Source organism: Nyctibius grandis, chromosome 4, assembly GCF_013368605.1.
Source record: "Nyctibius grandis isolate bNycGra1 chromosome 4, bNycGra1.pri, whole genome shotgun sequence".
NCBI lineage: Eukaryota > Metazoa > Chordata > Aves > Nyctibiiformes > Nyctibiidae > Nyctibius > Nyctibius grandis.
The window spans coordinates 29,842,850-29,862,829 of NC_090661.1; the positions used below are offsets into that span (position 1 = coordinate 29,842,850).

At 40.0% G+C, this 19,980-nt stretch overlaps 1 protein-coding gene across 9 annotated transcripts in view; it reads left to right on the top strand.

Annotated features, from left to right (window-relative positions):
• Positions 1–18,640, top strand: part of MGA (MAX dimerization protein MGA) — a 65,267-nt gene extending 46,627 nt beyond the window's left edge. For 5 of the 9 annotated variants that reach the window (XM_068397490.1, XM_068397492.1, XM_068397494.1 and 2 more), the window contains 8 exons: positions 5,449–5,573; positions 6,940–6,991; positions 8,683–8,868; positions 9,573–9,684; positions 11,256–11,489; positions 12,575–12,751; positions 13,174–13,326; positions 14,193–18,640. In XM_068397490.1, coding sequence (XP_068253591.1) covers positions 5,449–5,573; positions 6,940–6,991; positions 8,683–8,868; positions 9,573–9,684; positions 11,256–11,489; positions 12,575–12,751; positions 13,174–13,326; positions 14,193–15,493 — 2,340 coding nt within the window. In that variant the 3' untranslated portion in view covers positions 15,494–18,640. Of the gene's footprint in view, positions 1–5,448; positions 5,574–6,939; positions 6,992–8,682; positions 8,869–9,572; positions 9,685–9,899; positions 9,956–11,255; positions 11,490–12,574; positions 12,752–13,173; positions 13,327–14,192 lie in introns of those variants that run through there. The other 4 variants (XM_068397493.1, XM_068397495.1, XM_068397497.1 and 1 more) reach the window with 4 other exon arrangements.
• The last annotated feature ends 1,340 nt before the right edge of the window (positions 18,641–19,980 follow it).

A 19,980-nucleotide genomic window follows, 5' to 3' on the forward strand; every position in this document is an offset into this window, starting at 1 on the left:
ATGTCCACGTTCAGAATTCGTAAACTTAAACATGTTGAGTTCTTGGTGGGCAGTGGAGAATTTTACTTCTATTTTTTTCGCCATCTTTCATGAAAAAGGTACAATGTCTCAGGTTTTGAATACAGTTTTTCTAGTATGATAGCATGTAGAAAGTTCCACCATGAGAACAGCTCTAGCTGGATAATTAATATCAACCCTTTGGTTAGCCCAGTGTAACTTGTCGGCACTCAAAAGTTTTACCATGGTAGTGTTTCTACAGTAAGCTAACATCCTGTTTTGTTGGGTTTTTTTCCCCTCACTCTCTGGATTGTAGCATCTTTTGAACTACGCTGCATGTCCCCTTTCCCTGCAGTGTAATGATGTCGAAATGTAGTTTAGATGGGGTAGTCCTGCCCACTGAAGAAAACCGGTATGCATCTCTGCATGTGGAATCACAGCAATGATACTGTATGAAGTGGAAAAGCTAGAGAAAAGATCAGGAGGCTTCCAGCATCAAGGAGGCTTTGTGGATGACCCAGGAGAGCAGGCAAGAATGGGCAGTGCTCTATGTATAATGAAATACAACTGCGTTGTCATAAAATATGACCTGTTAAAATTATGTAACCCTGTACCTCTCGCACATGCAATATTTTCAACATAATGGCATGTATCTCTTCAGTAGTTGTGTAATTTAAATAGTATCTTTGTTTGAATAATTTTTGTTCAGCCAGGTTTTTTTCCTCTGGCTTTATGGTGCTTTTCCTTCTCTCATCACAGAATCACAGAATGTTAGGGATTGGAAGGGACCTCAAAAGATCATCTAGTCCAATCCCCCTTCGAAAGATCATCTAGTCCCATCCCCCTGCCGGAGCAGGATTACCTAGACCATATCACACAGGAACGCGTGCAGGCAGGTTTTGAATGTCTCCAGAGAAGGAGACTCCACAACCTCTCTGGGCAGCCTGTTCCAGTGTTCGGTCACCCTCACCGTAAAGAAGTCTTTCCTCATATTTATGTGGAACCTCCTGTGTTCCAGCTTGCACCCATTGCCCCTAGTCCTGTCAAGGGATGTCACTGAGAAGAGCCTGGCTCCATCCTCATGACACTTGCCCTTTACATATTTATAAACATTAATGAGGTCACCCCTCAGTCTCCTCTTCTCCAAGCTAAAGAGACCCAGCTCCCTCAGCCTCTCCTCATAAGGGAGATGTTCCACCCCCTTAATCATCTTCGTGGCTCTGCGCTGAACTCCCTCTAGCAGTTCCCTGTCCTTCTTGAACTGAGGGGCCCAGAACTGGACACAATATTCCAGATGCGGCCTCACCAGGGCAGAGTAGAGGGGGAGGAGAACCTCTCTTGACCTGCTAACCACACCACACCCCAGGATGCCATTGGCCTTCTTGGCCACAAGGGCACATTGCTGGCTCATGGTCATCCTGCTGTCCACTAGGACCCCCAGGTCCCTTTCCCCTACGCTGCTCTCCAACAGGTCTGTCTCTAACTTGTACTGGTACATGGGGTTGTTCTTGCCCAGATGCAGGACTCTACACTTGCCCTTGTTATATTTCATTAAATTTCTCCCCGCCCAACTCTCCAGCCTGTCCAGGTCTCTCTGAATGGCAGCACAGCCTTCTGGTGTGTCAGCCACTTCTCCCAGTTTGGTGTCATCAGTGAACTTGCTGACAGTGCACTCTATTCCCTCATCCAAGTCATTAATGAATATATTGAATAGAATATATATCAGGCCCTGAGGAGGATTAAAAAAGGCTGTGGAAGCAGCTATGCTACATGTTTACACTGCCTGTTGTAGCTCAGCAGAAGGTCTGCGTGTGGGGAGATGGTGTAATTTTCATATCTTCCAACTTCTCTTTTGCTTTCCCTTCCCTCTACTCTTACCAGTTAGCAGTCTTTAATTTCAGACTCAAGCTTATGTTCTGCTCCTCAGGTGAGGAATTCTTGAAATTTCAGCACTCTGGGTCCTCTAGTACATCCTCTAGTTCACTGTGTGAACCCTGGCATAGCAATTAAGGACTTCTAGAGAATTTGGAAATCTTCAGTTGTGTTTTTGATTTTCCTGCCTTTCTGTGACCTTGTGCAAATGAGTCAGTCTCTGCTTTTCAATGGGGAAGCTACAGAATTGACTTAAAGGCAACTTCGATGCATCTGTTGTTGTAAGATCAAGATTACTTCATAAAAAAAAAAAAAACACATCCAAAAAGTTGCTCCTATTCATTAAAACTGGATCTTGGCAAAGTCTGTAACAAGTAAAGCAAGTGTGAGGAGGAGTTGTTGAAAAATTGCTGGCTGTTTGTGTAAGTGTTATTCTCCAAGCGAGATTTTATATAGTAGAACTTAAAGATTTCTTAAGTTTCTATAAGCATATAGAGCCACTCGACAGACGTGAAATAAAGCTGCGTACTGTTCACAGGCAGTGTTGAAAGTTGTTGAAATACCTATGCTGAAATGCAATGTAGTCTTAACTCGGTCACAATTTCAGTAGCCTCTGCATATGTGTTCTGGATCTAGACTGCAAGCACTATTTGGTTGGACCTCACCAAGGTCGCAGGGACGTGGTGTCTTCAGACTTTCATTCTCCTGCTGTCTTGGGGAGTAGTGGTGACATGTAGCTACTGACCTTCCTGTAAGTTCAAAGTGATGCACTGCTTCCTTGGTAAAGACAGTTCATTTTCTCTGTGCTCTACCTGGTCCTAGTGCTAATGAGTCTTGCTTTGTGGGAGAATATTTAAAAAATGGAACAAGTAAAGGTTTTATGGGCTTTCATACACAGACGGAAACAGTACTTCCTTAAGTTCCTGCCAGCACCAGTACCATACTTTCAAAGTCAGATGAGAATTTGTTTTGCCTCCATGCTGCTCTTTATACTCATAACAAGAGCTATCATGCCATAATACAGATTCATAGCTGCTCTGAAAGAAAGCTGCAAGAAACCCCAGAAGTCAGTAGTAGTAGAATAACTTTACTTATCTCCCTTCCAAATATAGAACCAGATATAGCACCAGAGATCAGAGCTGCTTTCCTGGGCAGAGAAGAATGGTGTTTTTAAAGTTGGCACATGTTAAAAACATGTTTGAAAGAGTGAGATTGTTCTTTAAGGCTAGTAATTTCTCATCTAAGGACACTCTCCTTGCTATTTTCTATCTTTTTCAAAAGACGTGACTTTCTACAAGCACAGAGAGGTAGTAGGTGACATGGGGGTGTGCATAGCAACTTGTAGAAGTAAGGGTGCTCTTCTGTTCAGATCTAGCAGTTACAGCTGATAACCTGAGCATCACTTTTCTTTGTTTCAGCAGTAATATCTCGATACTTCATAGTACAGGAAGAGGTGTCAGCTTCTCTGCAAGTGAGTAGTTTAGAAGTTTATACCTCTTTCTACACAGAATCTGTGCTACCAGCACTCTGTAGGACGCCTCATGACGTGAATGGAAGGTAGTGGAAGACTTGGGAATATTTGAGAGTGGTTTTACGGTGGGAGGATGCTGCATGGTTTCATTCTTCTTAAAAGAATGGAAGATTCTACAGGCAGTATTGCATGCATATGTGTCTATGTAGGTAGACACTAAAATATATGTACTATATACACACACACACACTCTGTATATGCCCTTTTTCGTATATACATGTGTATACACTCAATGTATACTTTACTAAAGGCTACATTCCTACAAAAGTATACATTGCTATACTTTACAAAGGTTATATCCCCAGTATAGCCTTTAGTAAAGGATGGCAAACTTGCTTAATTTTTCATACTGATTCTGTTTTCAGTGTTCTGTAGCCTCGATCATACAGCCATGGGAGATGATGTATTACACAAGGTTTAAAAAATACTGATAATGTTACGTGGCAGCATGATTCACAATGGTGGTCATTCTGTGGTGTCAGTAACTAAGATGGTAATTTTTATGTTGTTCTTTGAATTTTAGATAGCCCTGCTGCGAGTTGTGGGTTTCGGGGTTGTGTTTTTCTTCTTTTTTGGTTTAGAAAAGGTTTTGTTTAGTCAGTATGAAAAAGCTAAATACTATATCAAACATTAGGTTATTAGAGATCCTGCTTCTCTGTCAAGAAGGGAGTTAACAGCTAAGATTTACTGTCTTGTTGTAAGTTGCGTCCCTTGAAGCAAATTTCACAGGTGTAAATTTCATGACTGATGATTGGGAATGTGTATCCTTAACCACTTGTTGGTTGTGCTTGTGTGGTAATTTAGGCTGCTTTTGTTTGTTTTCGTTATAGTGCTGTATACAGCCTAATCTGTGGTCAGCTGAGTAAGTGCAACACTTTCTGCTTTCTAATCAGTTTCTTAAAACAGCAGTGTGAGTTGCAGATAACTTTAAATAATCAGTACCACAAAAAGTATTTATTAGAGGCCACTTACTGATCCAGTATTGCACGTTGCTTTTTTTTCCTGTTCTGCACTTAGTATTTTTTGTGATTAACTGGTCACATCAATTTCAGGTAAGTATTCAGTTCAGAGAAGAAGGAGATTGCAGCTCCTCAAAAAGAAAGAAAAGAATGACAAAGAGAAGGAAGGAAAGATAGAAGAGAAGAATAAGAGGAGGAAAAGATTGGGTTAGTTCAGGGAACTGGGTGAAAGAGAGCACAGAATGGAAGTATAATTACATTTTCTTACTTAAGGAGGAGAAAGAGTTCTGGTTTCTGTAAGCAGACCAAAGATTATAATATTAAAAAACTTCCATAAAAACTGTAATACAAAAAATTACTTGAATAAGGCTTGCTTTGTTTGGGGGTGGGGGGGAATCACCTGGTACTGCAAATGGCCACGAGATTGATATTTAACTCTTGTAGTTGCTACAGCACTGCAGTTGTTCTCTATCTCTGTCTTCACAGATGGTAGCAAATTTTCTTGGTCAGGCAAGCATGGAGAAAAAGTACTCTTCAGAATATCATAAATATTTAAAATAATCATTCAGCAGCGTTTTGGAAAGAGTCAAAACCATACTCTTCATCATGTAAGCAGTGTACTGTATGACCCAAAGAAGGCTGGTCGTTTGATGTTCTGACTGTTGCTATCTTAGGTATGAGAGACCATGACTATCTCAACTTGTGTCAAAAAAATGTTAGTTAGCAAGAGTCTACAGTAGTAGGTTGTAAAGGCAGTTTCATCTTATTTGAAAATGGAGGCAGGAAAGCTCTGCCCTATGACAGCTTTTTATCTTACTCATAGTAAAAGCATAAACAACAGAGGTGGGTTTTGCCCTTACCAAAATTCATTTTGCAGAGTTGCTAGTGGAAGGAATTCCTCGAGGTGACAGTTAAAATAACCACCTGCTTAGCATTGTTTATTAGCCAGTGTAGCTGGAGATGTTGATTCTTTAATGGTTCTTAATGTTCTAATGTGATCTCTTTTGAGACTGAAGTGAAATTGTTTTGGCCTGAGCTCTATTGCTAAGTAGATACTCATTTTAAAAAACAAAACAAAAACTGTTCCAGGATGCGTGTGAATACAGTGAGGATGACGAGCAGGTGGACATTGAGACCGTGGAGGAGCTTTCAGAGAAGATTAACATTGCCCGTCTGAAGGCCACAGCTGCTAATATCCGACCTTCCAAACAGAAGTAAGCATCCTTGGAGAGCACTACAGTTTTGTATTTTATTGATGAGCTGGCGTTGAATGAACCCATTGAACAACAGGTTTAATATGATGGTGAGATAAAGCAAGGCTTGTGTCAGGTCTTCCTGAGCGCTGGTGCTTCCCAATGTCTGTGAGGACGGGGCTGTCAGCACTAAGAATAGATTTGAGGCGTCTTAGCCTTTTTTCCCCCCTCCCTCTAATTAATTTGTTCATGGGGATGTGTATCTTGTAATGTAAAATTATGAGTGAATTGCCTCCCTTCCTGCAAACTAATATGAGCAGGGTCATCTTGGTCTTAAATGTGATTTTGCAAGCTTTGTTTATTCTTGTTGATGGACTTGTTATTTTTAGGCAGGAGCAGTCATTGGCTTAATCTTTGATCCTGTAAATGAAAGCTTTGTCTTTGGGACCATTGCCCCAGTGAAGAAAGTATTTTCTTATTTACATATAGTCTGCCATGGTTGGATAGCTTGGCTTTTTTTTGTTGTTGCTGTTCTGTTTTTATTTGTTTTTGTTGTTCTTGCTGCTCTTGCATTTAGAATGATAAAATGCAAAGTAAAAATGTTGCTTATTTGAGGTATGTAAAGATGGTCATGGCTATTTCTTAGTTGCAGCAAAGGAGAATGGGGAACCTTGCATCCTTAGTTCTTCTTGTTTGAAGAATTTTTTTGTAGAAACTTTGAAAAATCTGTTTGGTGATATTATATACCTCACAGATAGTTCCGATTTTTTTTTTCCTTCAAAGAATACAGGTCAACTTTTATCCTTAGATGGTGACTTTGCTATAAATGGTGAAGATCTTTCAGTGAGAGAGAAGAACAGATGTGATGTTTTGAAAAAATAATTATTTCAAATGTGTATTGTTCTTTGTTTTCTTGAAGCTCTTGAGATATGAGGAAGCTGTTGTTATATATTAGGATAGTAAAAAATGTTGAGGATTTGGATTCGTTGTTCTTGGTGGGGGAGGGATTGCTCTGCCATCTGTATTGAATCTGATTTTTTTGAAAAAAGAACCAAAACATAATTAAAAAAAATAACTTTCTGCAGCTAACTGTCATGGGCTGAATTTATTCTCTTTGGCAAATAGTGAAATAGTTTGTCTTTTGCACTGGGGGATAATTTTACAGATTTTAGAAAGCTGAATTTTCTCCAGGATGATGGCATTGGAGATAAGAGTTCACTTTCTTGAGAAAGCTCAACAGTATCCTGCTTTCATGTACTTATACAAGGAAGAGTTAATTTCAAGGGAATAAAAATGAGCAATCCTAGGCTGTTGGAATGTAGTTTAATGCGGAGATAGAGTGCATGAGATGAGTAGTGTTGGGAAAAACTTTTTACCTTTCTTCCAGATACCATGCTCGTTCTTCTTCGGATGAACATTTATCAGAAAAATCTACGAAGGTATATGTTTGCTCTCCTCTTTCCTTTTGGTATCACACCTCCATTTTAAAGATAAGCTTTCATCTCAAGTGCAGCTCTTAATGTGATTTATCTACCTTCCATATATTTATAATTCAGTGCAAGAAATCAATGTGTATATGGGGGAACGGGCTCAGTCCAAATCTCATTAAAGAAAAAGGACTGCTACTGGCATCAGTGGGTTTCAGATTCAGCTTTATGTACGGAGGAATATCTGCCTTTTGTTTATTAGTACATTTGCATAGGTTTTGTGTTCTTGGCATAAAGGATTTTTACAGCACACATAAAATAATGAACATCTGAGAAATGTTTTCATGTGTCAAAGATGACAGTATGTAGGATTATGTAGACACTGCACTGGGCGAAGGATTTCTGAAAACAATAGTTTAAATAATATGTATCTAGGCAAGTTAAAGATAACACAGAATCCTTTTGAACCAAAACTCTTTGCAATCCTTGTGAAGCTTATTTTGTATTTTAGGGTGGCTTTGAAGCTGGTTTCACTAACTGCCCATGATAACTATCTGTGATGTACTTGTCACATCTAGAGCTACCTGCTGGGGTGGGGCTTTGAGGTGGGGTGTGAGCCTGGTGTATGTCTTGCACATTAGAGCCAGACTGGTAATATGCTTTTGCCTGAGATGGAGATGGGTTCCAGGATGCTCTGCCTGCCTCGCCTTCTACATGTATTCTTCTCTCTGCCCTTGAAGTTACGGCATGAAGCCCTTCCTTGAAAGGAACCTAACGCCCAACAGTGGAGCGGATGCAGTTGCAGCCTTACTGTGCTCAGTCTGCCTATGAGGGCAAAACAGATGTCAAGAGCCAGGTTTCAGGAGACAGCCTTCAGATTCCTCCTAAGGCCAGCAGGCTCAGAAATAGTATCACTGGACCTGAGGAGTCTTTCCTCTGTTTCACTGGGGTTTGGAGCAGACCTAAAATAATGTAAAAAATGCATCAATGCTACTTTTTAAGTATTACTTCGTCATGAAATAAATAGCATAATTGTGCAAAACCTGTAAGAGTAATGATGAAATAACAAACCTTCAAATCTGTAGAGATTGGTAATTATGCTTATTGCCTGTCAACCTTTTTGGAAACTTAAGCAAATTCAAAATCAGAGCCTGTCTTTGACGCTTTCTGTTTCTTGATAGATATCTGGGGTGCTGAGTTTCAATGCCGTCTTTCACATTCTTACCTACAATGTCTCTTGGCCCCAACCTGTATGTACCCATGAAACAAAATAGAAATCAAACTAGTTCACCTGCAGGGAAAAATTCAAGCGTCCCATATTTGATGTGATTGTTTCATTCATTAGTAGACTTTTTTTTGACAAGCAAACAACAAAAAAAATTTGGTGATTTTGCTGTAATCCTGTGGTTTACCTAAGTAGCCTTGTATTGCAGAACATAAAAGCTTATGAACAGAAGAGACTGCTCGTAATCTTTTCCTTTAGGGTTGATGTGATTATGTTAGTCATTTCTTGTTGGTCAGCATTTCATGCTTATTGCGTGTGCTTCTGACACTGAACTTTCATGAAGACATAATAGAAAAATAACATGACATGAAATCTTCAGGTGTCTGTAGAAAACTTGTAAATCAGGCATGCCTGTGAACATTGTTTGCCATTACATTACCTTTTTTATTTAAACTAGTCAATATGGTTACTTCTCCAGCAGAAACGTCAATCCTGGAAAAAAAAGCTGAAGAGTGAGGCAGAAGCCTTTGCTCATTATCGCCAGACACACACAGCAAATGAACGCCGGCGACGTAATGAAATGAGAGATCTCTTTGAAAAATTGAAGAAAGCTCTCGGGTTACAGCACCTTCCCAAGGTCTCCAAAAGCTACATTCTCAAGCAAGTAAGTATTTTGAAGCTTCAGTGAGGGGGAGAATCATTTGATCTGGACAGAGTAGTTAAGCTAGTAGGAACTCCTTGAGTGATACTGTGAGTAGAGAACGTCTGTCACCTTTACAGGACTCTCTAGAATAAAACAATACCTGAAAGAATCTGTATTCCTAAAAGCTTAATCTTGGTGACACAGACGCGTGTTTTCAGATGAGCCCTCTCCTTGTTGTATTCTTTGTGAATTTAACCATGGAAGGTTATGTCTTAATTCCTTAGCAGTTTACTGTGTCCATGAGGCAATTTTGAAATACATTGAAGACTTACTTATTTTAATGCAGCAGAAGATAGCATTTCATTAAGTGTTATAGTGACATTAAAAACTTAATTGTAAAGATACAAATGACAGGAAACAAAATGAAAGTTGTAGATACATAATTATACTTATCAGCTGTACCGTGAAATTGTGGGATAAAAGCTGTTTTTTTTCTTTAAAATAGCTCAACTTTGGAGGAGGGACAAACAAGATGTTTATCACTTTTCATCTTGCATTTAGGGAAAGCTGGCATTACATGGTACTTCACATGCTTTCTGCGAGTCCTGGTTTCTCAAGATGATGAAAATGTCTAAATAAATTTTGTAAACGTTTCTGGGAAGGAAAATTATTTTATTATTTTGTGTATCGTTGGTTTATAAGTCAGTTCCCTTACACTTTTCTAGGCCCATGAAGAAATCCAAGGATTGACTGATCAGGCGGATAAACTTGTTGGACAGAAGAACTTACTGACACGCAAACAAGATGTTTTGATTCGAAAAGTATCCACACTTTCAGGTGAGACTGTTTTTGGATACAGACTAGCTGGAATAATGAAAGAAAAGGCTTTTAAGAGTGGGAGTGAGTGGAGTAATCCTCTGGGGATCCAGGTGAGTCATTAGTTCACATAAAATTCAGACTGTTGATGCCAAACGAAGACCTGCTAAGTTCTGACTCAGTGATACACTCATCATGCTGATAAGAACTGCTTTTGTTTTACTTTATGCCTAAAGGAGGTGTAGAATGATCTCTGTACTGCAAGCCGGAGGCCTGGATTCCTGTGCATTGGGTATGCTTTAGTGGGGGGGAAAAGAAGTCACTTCATTCTGTCACTGGGCACTTCCTGAAATGGCTTTTCTGCTCAGTGCTTCACAAGTGTACACAGCTGTCTTTGATCAGTACCAAAACCTCTGACTCCTTTGGTCAGCTTTGCAAATAACTATCCTGGTACTGCTTTTCTGAGAACTAGTGCCTAGTAGTGTCTAGAAGGCGGCAGCTCTGTTCCATAGAACAAAATTACAGTATGTTCTGAGCTGCTACTCATCTAGGCATTTCAAGACAAAAACATGTTGTATTTATTGTGTCTTCCTGTCTCATTTGGAGGTGTAGGAAAGCTGTGTTGCATGTTCAACTGGTGCCAAAACGTGTGTGAAGAAACAAAACATTAAACTATTCGTGTAATCGTCTTACTGTCTGGGAATAAAAACAGGAGACTTACTTGTAAAGTAGAAATGAAAGATACTTAATTTTATGTATTTATGTGAATCTGTTTCTGTATATTTGAGGTACTTGGTTTAAAAAAAAAAAAAAAGTTTTAGTGAACCCTTATCTTAATCCAGAGATGTATGATAGGCCTTTTGGGCAGGGGATGAAAGCAAATAACTTCACAAAGTAGTTTTCTGATCTTTTGTATTCCTAGTGAAGTACCTCAAAACTGATGAGGAGAAAAATTCTTCTTTCAGGAGAGTTAGTTAAATATAGACTTAATGAAAGATAGACCATGATGTTAGAACATAAATACCAAGCAGGAAACAAGCCAGTGGAGTTATTTCAACTTCGATCATGTTAAATTGTGTGCATCTGCAGAAAACGAATTATTTATAAAATCTTTGTGTTTGTTCAAGATAAGTTTTTGTGTCAATGGTAAACTGTATGTGAGTTTACCTCTAAGTGTCATTTGAGTAACAGGGTCCATTAGTCCAAGCAATTTCATACCAGGTAAAGGTAACATTTTGTCTGGTAGTCATACATTAATCATTAGGAGAGATGTGAGGGTTTTTTCACAGCTGTGGTTATTTTCACATGATACTCATTCAGCAAGAGCTAGTGCTTGTCCAAGGTGATTTCTGCTCATCAGAGTTGCAGATAAATGCTAAAATGTATGGATGTTTCTGAAGGAAAAAAAAACTTGGAATAAATAGGTAATTACTTCCCTTTGTTATTAAATATGCTATTTACTTGGTGGGGGTGGTGGTTATCTGTTGTATAGTACTTGAATGGTGTCAATAGATTTTTAGTTCTGTCTTCAACTCTTTAGCTTTGGAAAGAGAGTTTGAAGATAGTTTGACACTCTGATAATTTTTCTGTAGGAAAGACAGAAGAGGTTGTCCTCAAGAAGCTAGAATATATTTATGCCAAACAAAGAGCGGTAGAAGCACAAAAAAAGAAGAAACAAGCTGAGCCAGAGGCATCTGTTGTAACCTCAGCTGCTAGCACACAACTAGAAGCATCTTCTACTCCCTCCAGAGAGCTGGCCCAAGTGCCTATGACAAATAGAAGAGGCAAGCCGTTGATACTCGCCAGAAAAGGAGTCCGTGCCAGAGGTGGGCTAAAAGCGATGCACATTTTGCATAAAGGGGAGACAGACATTGAAGCAGCACCCCATGGGAGGGCAAAATGCTAGCCTGCTTGTGCAGGCAACTTCATTCTTGAAGCAGAATTGAGTATAGGACTGGAAAGTGTCCATCCAATATGTGTGGAAACAATTTGTTTTCAGTAAGGATGAGAGCAGCACTGCTGACGTCTTCAGATGAACATGACTTTTGAGTTTCAGAATGATGGGAAGTAAATTCCTATTAAGTTGTCCTTTGGTCTCATGGAGTTTCACTGCAATCCTAAAGTAATTTCTGCGAGTCAGAGGTGGTTCTTCTGCAGACTCAAAACCTGAAGCTCAACCCCCAGAATACTGGAGTTGCTAGAATAGATTCAGTTTTTAAAACATCCCTCCCCAAACAAGCTAGCTCTCAAGGTGGTGGAAGACTTGCTCTTAAATTAAATGACAGGATTGTCAGATACTTGAGAATTTTTTCGGAGCTGAGAACTTGTGGAGAAGTATTCGGCATTTATGCAGACTTTTGCACCATAAATGTAGGAAGGAACAAAAGAATGGCAGAAATCCAGACTTTCATGGTAGTACCACTATAATACTCTGTAAGGATCTGGAGATGTTTCTTATTTTCATGATAGTAAATAGACCTTGCTTGAAGTGGTCTTGGGCTTTTATAAACAACCGACCATTCTGGTTTCCCAGGCCTCATTTTTGCCCAGCCCTAGGAAAGTTTGACATCAGAATTTGGATGTGGTGAGAGAACTTCCTTTCTTTCTTTGGACTGAACAAGTCCCCTTTGTAATTTCAGCAAGACTGCTCTGATACTTGATCAGCATGCCACTCTGGAGAGTCAGGACTGTTACACTACACAAGGAGATAGTACAGACTGGCTCTAGCTGTGTAGGTGAGGTCCCTGGAGCCTGGATAGCTTCTGTAGCAGCTTTCTAGTCTAAGGCTTGTAAACCTTCTAGCTAGAGTTCCTTCCAAAACTGTACTTAACCCTGGATTGCAGGATGTCTTTTGCCATCAAGGGTGCTATGCCAGAATAAACTACTGATTTACATATTTCTTTCCTTACAGAGGATACCGCATCCTCTCTTACACTAACTGCTGCAAGCCTAGTGATGACTCCACAGGGGCAGGTGCTTACACTGAAGAGCCCGCTGGTACCAGGGCAGGTAGCAGCTGTTCCTTCCACATTGTTGCAACCTGAATTAAAGCCTCAAGCTGTCAGTACTACCATGACAGCACAGCCAGGTATGATCATGTGAGAATGTTAGTGAAAGTCAGTATAATGCTGTTCATAGATGTGCATAGCAGTTTATAAAGTAACATGTTATTTAATTTTTGCTTTAATTTTTTGGGTTTTTTTACAACTTAACTGACTGAGGTAGAACCTGACTCTCATAAGAGAGATTTGATATAATTAACTCAAACTGTCAGTTTATCAACAGGTAAGTAAAATGTGTTAAATTTTTCACTATTTTCAAATTAGGGAAGCATAGGGAAGATTTCTTAATCACCTAACCATCTCTATTTCTATTTTTTTACCACTTTCAGATGGTATTAGAGTGTAAAATCTTGCTTAGAAGTGCAAGGCTCTTATTTTCCAGGCTTAACTGAGTATCTGAAAGGCTCTTGTTTCCACTTCACCCTCCCTTCCCCTTTTCTTGGATAAGGTATTGCTTCTGTGATGATTCAACTGCCAGGATCAACAGTTCCTGTCCAAGTAAAAGGAATCCTTACTAACTCTACTATTCCCATTACACTGTCAACTGTTGCTGCAAACCCAGTGCCCTCAACAGTAGTATCAGCTACAGAACCCCATTCAGGTAGGCTTTTTAACTTTCCTTCCCCTCACTGAGCCTCCTTACCCTCAGCAAAGTCAGAATGAGTGGGGACTGGAATGTGGCTGTGGTGTAATGCATGCTACTGGGGAAGCTGCAGTGCAAAGTGCTGGTGGGGCTGTTGAAAATCTTTGCCTGTTATATCCAGTCTCTTACTCTGGCACAACGCCTTCCCATACCCTGCCAGCTCTACTGCCCGTTGGAGAGATGTTTTTCAAGACTGAGTACTGTACAGTGGGTCTAGGCACGGGGTGGTTCTTGCCAGTAGTGTGCTGCTTGCCGTCTGTTGTGTTAAAAGCAAGCCATGCGCTTTCTGCTTCATTGTAGTCATCTGGTTGTAATGAAAAAGGGGAAGGTTCACTTCAGATTTGGGTCTGGGAAAAATCTGAGTGCTATAAATAGGGAACTGCTTGGAGGCAAAAAGTAAGTAATCGCGTAGTCCCTGAAATGCCTCTTGTAGTATTGTGCACCAAACCAGAATTGCTAAAGGTGAGCGTAAAAGTAAAGCATGAAAAAACAGTAAGGGAGAAAATTGTCATTCTGTTTTCCTTGTGCATCACCATCAGATTTGTAAGCATTACAGTTACTTGCGTTTGTGCCAGCCTGCTGAAGGAAGGGACTGGGCAGGTGGTTCTGGGATAATAGTTATGGAGCTTGGTCTTGTTCTGCAAGTTGAAAGTTAAGCTATTAGTCTTTTAAGGCTTCACTTGACCAAAACTGTGTAAGCAGTTTAAATTGTGAATAGTAGCTTACTTGAGGAAGACCTGAAAGTGAGCAAATTATATTTAATTAGGAATTGTCTTGCAGTTAGCATGGGTACTGATGGATGCTGCTTGCTTTGATTTTTGCAGAAAGTGAAGATTCATTCATGATGCCGAAGATTGTTAATGTAACATCACTGGCTGCTGAGGGAAGCATGAGTCTAAACCTGAACAGAAACAAAAATTCTAATATAACAACAGCTGCAGGTGCTCAGGCTTCTGAGAAATCCTTGGTTGTAGCACCCCTTGAAAGTAGGAAGAGTGACAGCATCCTTTCAGAAGAAAAAGCCAAACCATGTCCTGGAGACAGTGGTGGAGATGGAAGAAATACCACAGGTCCCACAAAAGTTTTATTTGAAAATAAACATGGCTTTCCACAGCCCCGGAATGTACCGTGTACAAAGGAACCTCCAGAGTCCTTTAGTAAAAAGCTCTGCGTTGGTGAGTTTGTAGGAAGCCAAGCCAGGAGGAACGATGATGATCCTGGAGGGGAAAGATTAAAAGCTAAAGAATTGCCATTCCGCAAGCTGCAGATCAAAGATTCCAGAATAGAAATGGAATTGAGGAAAGTAGCGTCTGCAATGGAGGAAGCAGAACTGGATGCAAGTGAGTTACTGAGCAGCATTGAGGACAGTGATGACACTGATGAAACCCTCACTTCACTGCTCAATGAAATTGCCTTCCTCAATCAGCAGTTGAATGATGATGCTTCAGCTATGTCAGAACTGCCCAGCACTCTAAACTCGGATTTCTCTCACAAAGATGCAGAAGCTCATCGGGGAACAGTCAGTGATCTCACTGCTGCTGATGGGTCTTCCTTCCAATTTGGCCACTTGGGAGGCAGTTTTAAGGACCTTTCTGAAGTTTCAGAGGGTGGTGGCTCTATAAGCCCTCTCCTGCTGCACCTGGAAGATGATGACCTTACTGATGGGGACAAGAACTCTGGGGAACCTTCAACTGAAGCCGATGTTTTAAAGATAGTAATAGGTGCTGAAATGAAGGATCCACTTCCCAATCTGTCCATAACCAGTGGTGGGAATGACAAAACTGTAACAACCTTGGCAGACACCGTTAATGTGACTCCACCAGTTTTGCAGATGAAAACTAATGCAGAAACGAGTAATGCTGACGCTTTGTGGAGGCCCATGCCCAAGCTGGCACCACTTGGCTTAAAAGCGGCAAGTCTGCCGGTGGACTCAGAAGGGCAGAGTAATAAAGTGATGCCCTTATTGGCACCTATAGTTGCAAAACTGGCACCCACTGGGGTAAAAACTTCATTACCTGCAACTGTGCAAGAAGGACAGGATAACAAAGTGATGCCCTTGTTAGCACCCGTGGTTACAAAATGGAGTACTACTGGGACCTTGCCTTCAAATTCAGCAGGCAAATAAATGCATATATTTTTTATCAGCGACTGGAATGGTGGTCAGGAGCAGTGTAAATCTGTGTCTGAGTTCAGCAACCTCCCTCGTCTGCAACACTCGTTTTCTGTGTGGCATCAGCACTCTGTTCATCTGAGGGCAGGCCCCAAATTGAGAAATAAGTGCTATGAAACTTTAAGCATGTTGACATAAATTTACCTCACTGTTGTATTTTAGGTATTTTCCTCCCCCTTCACAAAACAAGGAAGATGATCTATAACCATTGCTGGGCACATGGCATCCTTCCAAAATTGGGTCCTTCACAGAAATAGTTTGTCAAAGGACTGAGAGACCTAGGCTATTGAAAGCGATTCCCCCCCCCTGCCTCCAGCAGGGAGGCAGCTGTCTTGTTGGGGAAAAAAATCTGGATTGCTCATTTTTGTACCAGGCAAATTATCTATGCAGAAATGGGATTGTTCACATTTGCTGGTTTTAATGTTTGCAGAATATGATGAATGTGCAGAAATGAGATTGCGGTTACTCTCAGACTTGTTACCTAGAGCAGCAGAAGGGAAATGTGAGAGTGTGCAGGGGGCTGAAGTGAAAAGTTTTTGTTCTTTGGTGCTAGATAGTTCTCTGGCAGAGATTCTTTTTAGGAGCTTATCCACAGAAGATTTTAATAAACATCTATAACTCTCACTACATGGGGATGAAAATGATACTTCCCAGCATAATTAGAAGTAGGACAGTGTGTTAACTTTAATAAAACTACTACTAAAGCCCCTCACTTTTGCCTCCTGCCCCTATACAAATACTCCCTCCTTTGATGCTTAGGGCATCTGGAAGAAAAAACTACAGAGAGTAGAGAGAAATTTGAGCACCCTATTGCTACATCTTTAAATACATCACTGAAGTAGCTTGAGTGTTTTCCCAGTTCTTATTTTCTTTCCTCCTGTCATTCTTCAAGATGTATTTGGTGGCTAGGAATGTTAATAGGAAGAGTTGCTTCATAGAAACACAGAACGCTTTCAGGACTGTTGTAGCCTAGCATAAATGAGCGAGGTGTATATGTGAATGTATATATGAAAATATGTGTATATCTTTCCAAACCTTCCATTTCTTTCTAAATTCAGGAAAGGTACTCAGAGGTTTCTCACTGCATTTGCACAAGCTGTGTATAGCAAAAAAAGTCAACAAAAATGCTCATTACCAGGGAAATAGGGCAGTATTGAATCAAAAGATGTATTTTTTATTGTTCTCTGCCACTGCTTACTCAATAACCTGTAGATACTCTTCACTGTTCAGCTGTTGGATGTGAAGGGCCTACAGACTGTAAAGATATTTATATTTTTGTACACAGTTCTTGTTTTCATAGTTTTCTTGACAAATTAAATTTTCAGCCTAGCAGAGATGATTTGTTAATGAGTGTATACACAATCTTTTCCTATCAAGTTTGTAAATATGAGTTCTGGTGCGCTTGAGGGGCTTCTTAACTCCGAAAAGGTAAAAAATGTTGCCATGAAAATTATACAGAATTTGGTTGTGTATTTTGCTTTATGATTATGAACGTAATCCCCCGTCTTACTGTGCCAGCAACAGCAGCTGGGATTTCACCCCTGAAATTCCCCATCCTTGGTGATGCAGTAATGCAGGAATTTCATCTTGCCAGCACTGAGGTTGTGCAGGTGTTGAGAGTGATGTTCTTCCACAGTTAGCGAGCAGTGCAACCGTACGCCCCTTTCAGTAAGCTGCGTCTTCTGGGTCTGTGTCTAGGTTAGATCCACAAGGAGATACGTGTACCTTGGGTGTTCCCTCATCTTTTTCATGACTTCATATTATGCTGCAGAGGAGAGAAGCCCTTCAAGCTCAGTACGCGTAAAGTTATTCCAGAGCCTAGGTAAAAAGAGTTCTTCACTTGGCCATTCTAAATTATGTGTTTTAAAGCCGTTACATATAACTCTTTATTGCCTTTTGCATATTTAGTATTTTAATATTTGATACAAGTCCTGTATTAGTGATTTGGAAAAGAGAGTATAGGTCAGCATGAGGGTCATGCAGGGTCTTACAGTTGTCACTGAATGCCTTAGAAAAGGGAATTTACAATATGAATAAGTATTTAGACATACGTTGCTTATTATTAAAGAATTTTAGCCGTACTTTAAACCAGTGGAAATCTGGAGTAACTAAATTAGTTCTAAATTAAGTTTATTTACCTGGGAATCTGGTTCTGAGCATTTCGAATAGGCTGAAGTTGGTTATTTTTTTACCTATGGCAGTTTGTTTTGCCGATAGATTGCATTCCTCCTACATGTGAAACGGCAACCGGAACTGTGCTGTGATTCCTTTCAAATTCCTAATCACTGACCTTTCTGTCGTGGTTCCAAATGGCTAGTTTTAATTAAAGAATTGTGTGCTAATCATACCAGAATACTTTTTAAAAGTATGTGTGCTTTGCACACTTCTGTGTGGAAAATGCCTGGAGGTATTTACTATTTGGCACTGGGCAGTAAGGAAATTTACTGCAATAAAAATGTACTGTGTAAAGATGACAGCAAAAATTTTTGGTTCCTGAACATGATTACTAAATTAACTAAGAACAGACCCTAAATTTGGCTGCAGAAGTGGTAGCTGGTGCAGTTCCAAGAAGGATCTATGATGGGTTCTACCAGGCAACAAAACATGTTCGAAATGCTCCTAATTTTTGCTCTCCTTGTTCCACCACCTCATGTCTGCAGCTTAATATTGTGCCATGAGTTTAAATGCTGACTCTTGTTTTCCGCTCTTCCCTCAAGCTCCCATTGGTTTGGAACAGACCTCTTAAAAATTATATATGCTGTCTTTTGAGGCAATAATGCAAGAATACAACATGTAATGAACAGATTTTAGAATCAGGAGAACAAAGGAAGCCCCTGCAAGGCACACATTCTCACTAGACCAAGAGACCTGGAGATTTTCTTTGTTTTTTACACATCTGTAAATAGACTGGAATGTTTTTAAGAATATAATGAAATGTCATATTTAGCTTTTTTCCTTTTATATATTAAAATATATCTTTCCCTCTTTTCTGCTTTTGAAAAACTGATATTTTTGTAGCAATCTAACAGTATAGGACTCTTAAATAACTGTATGTGAGGGACAAAGTGTAAAACTAAAATAAACCTATTGAGGTCAACTAGACACTGGCTTTGAAAGTTTATTACAGGGAGGGAGAGGGAGTAGAAATGACGTGGTGGCGTGCTGTTGGTGACACGTGGCATTGGGCCTGAGCAAACAGTACACATGTATGTTCTGAGGCAGAAGTTTTGGCAACACAAACCATCTGGTTTTTTGTTCCAGTAATCGGACAATTCAGAGGAGATTTCTCTCTTTAGTCTCGAGCAGTATGCAGGAAATGTTATTGGTTGCAAAAAGGGATTTTGACTTGCTAAATGCAGAAAAGGTACTGAAGGAGCTTTATTTTCACCAAAGTACATCTTAAGGAGGAAGTGAATGGGGTTAAGATTCGATCATGGCATAAAAAGAAAAAAAAACCCAACAGTTGAAGATTAAGTCCATGTAAAATCACTCTCCAGTCTCCCTCCCCCAATTCCAAACTTGGGTTAATCCCTTGTATCTGTTTACTTTAGGGAAGTTGTACAACATGGCTGTCTTTACGTGAACAAGTCTGAAGATACGTCTCCAAGTGAAGTGTCAAAGGAGACGCTTTTTTAGAAGAAATAGATAAAATGCCTGTAACAAGTCACCATCTATCGCTTCCAGATCCATGAAATGGTAGATAACACACTTGCTGAATGGTTTTTTGTTTGGTTGGTTTTTTTCTAAAAAGTAGTAAATGTCTACAAATGATCAAGTTTGCCTTACAGACCTGAGAAAAGAAAATACAATGAAGAAAACAATTGTGCATGAGGGTTAAGTGATGGACTGGAGAAGAGATGTTGCAGATTTGTGTTGGTTTTTTTTTTAAAGAGGAAGATCAGATCTCACAGGAGAGAATGAATAAAAATGGGTGGAACAGTCAGGTAGTGTATTTTTGAGAACTTCTCCTTAAACCCTTCAGCAAGGCCTCATCCCATGACTCCTTATTTTAAGGGGTAAAGTTAGTTCTTGGAATAGAAAGGAACATAAGTGTGAGGTATATCCAGTCGGGCTTGCAATGGAAAGAACTTAACAGTAGAGTCCCATGATGATCTGTGCTGAGGACCTGTGTTTTCCAGCTTATTCATTTGTTCTTGGAAACACAGATGATGGTACCAGTAAGCTCAGTCGACTAGTTGACTATGAGAAGTTACAGGGAGCCTTTGCAATAACTGATTTAAGGCCAGAATCGAGTCCACAAATGCAACCCAAAAAGATGCAGAGGACCAGTTTTCCATAATTAGCAACAAATGGAGTCTAAATTAGTTACTGTAATTTGGGATCATGGTAGTGGAGGAATTGTGGCACTATCTGTGATCACTTAAGCTCAGTGCATCATCTCTTTGCCCTTTTAACTGCTGCTGCAGACCAAGAAGGTGGTG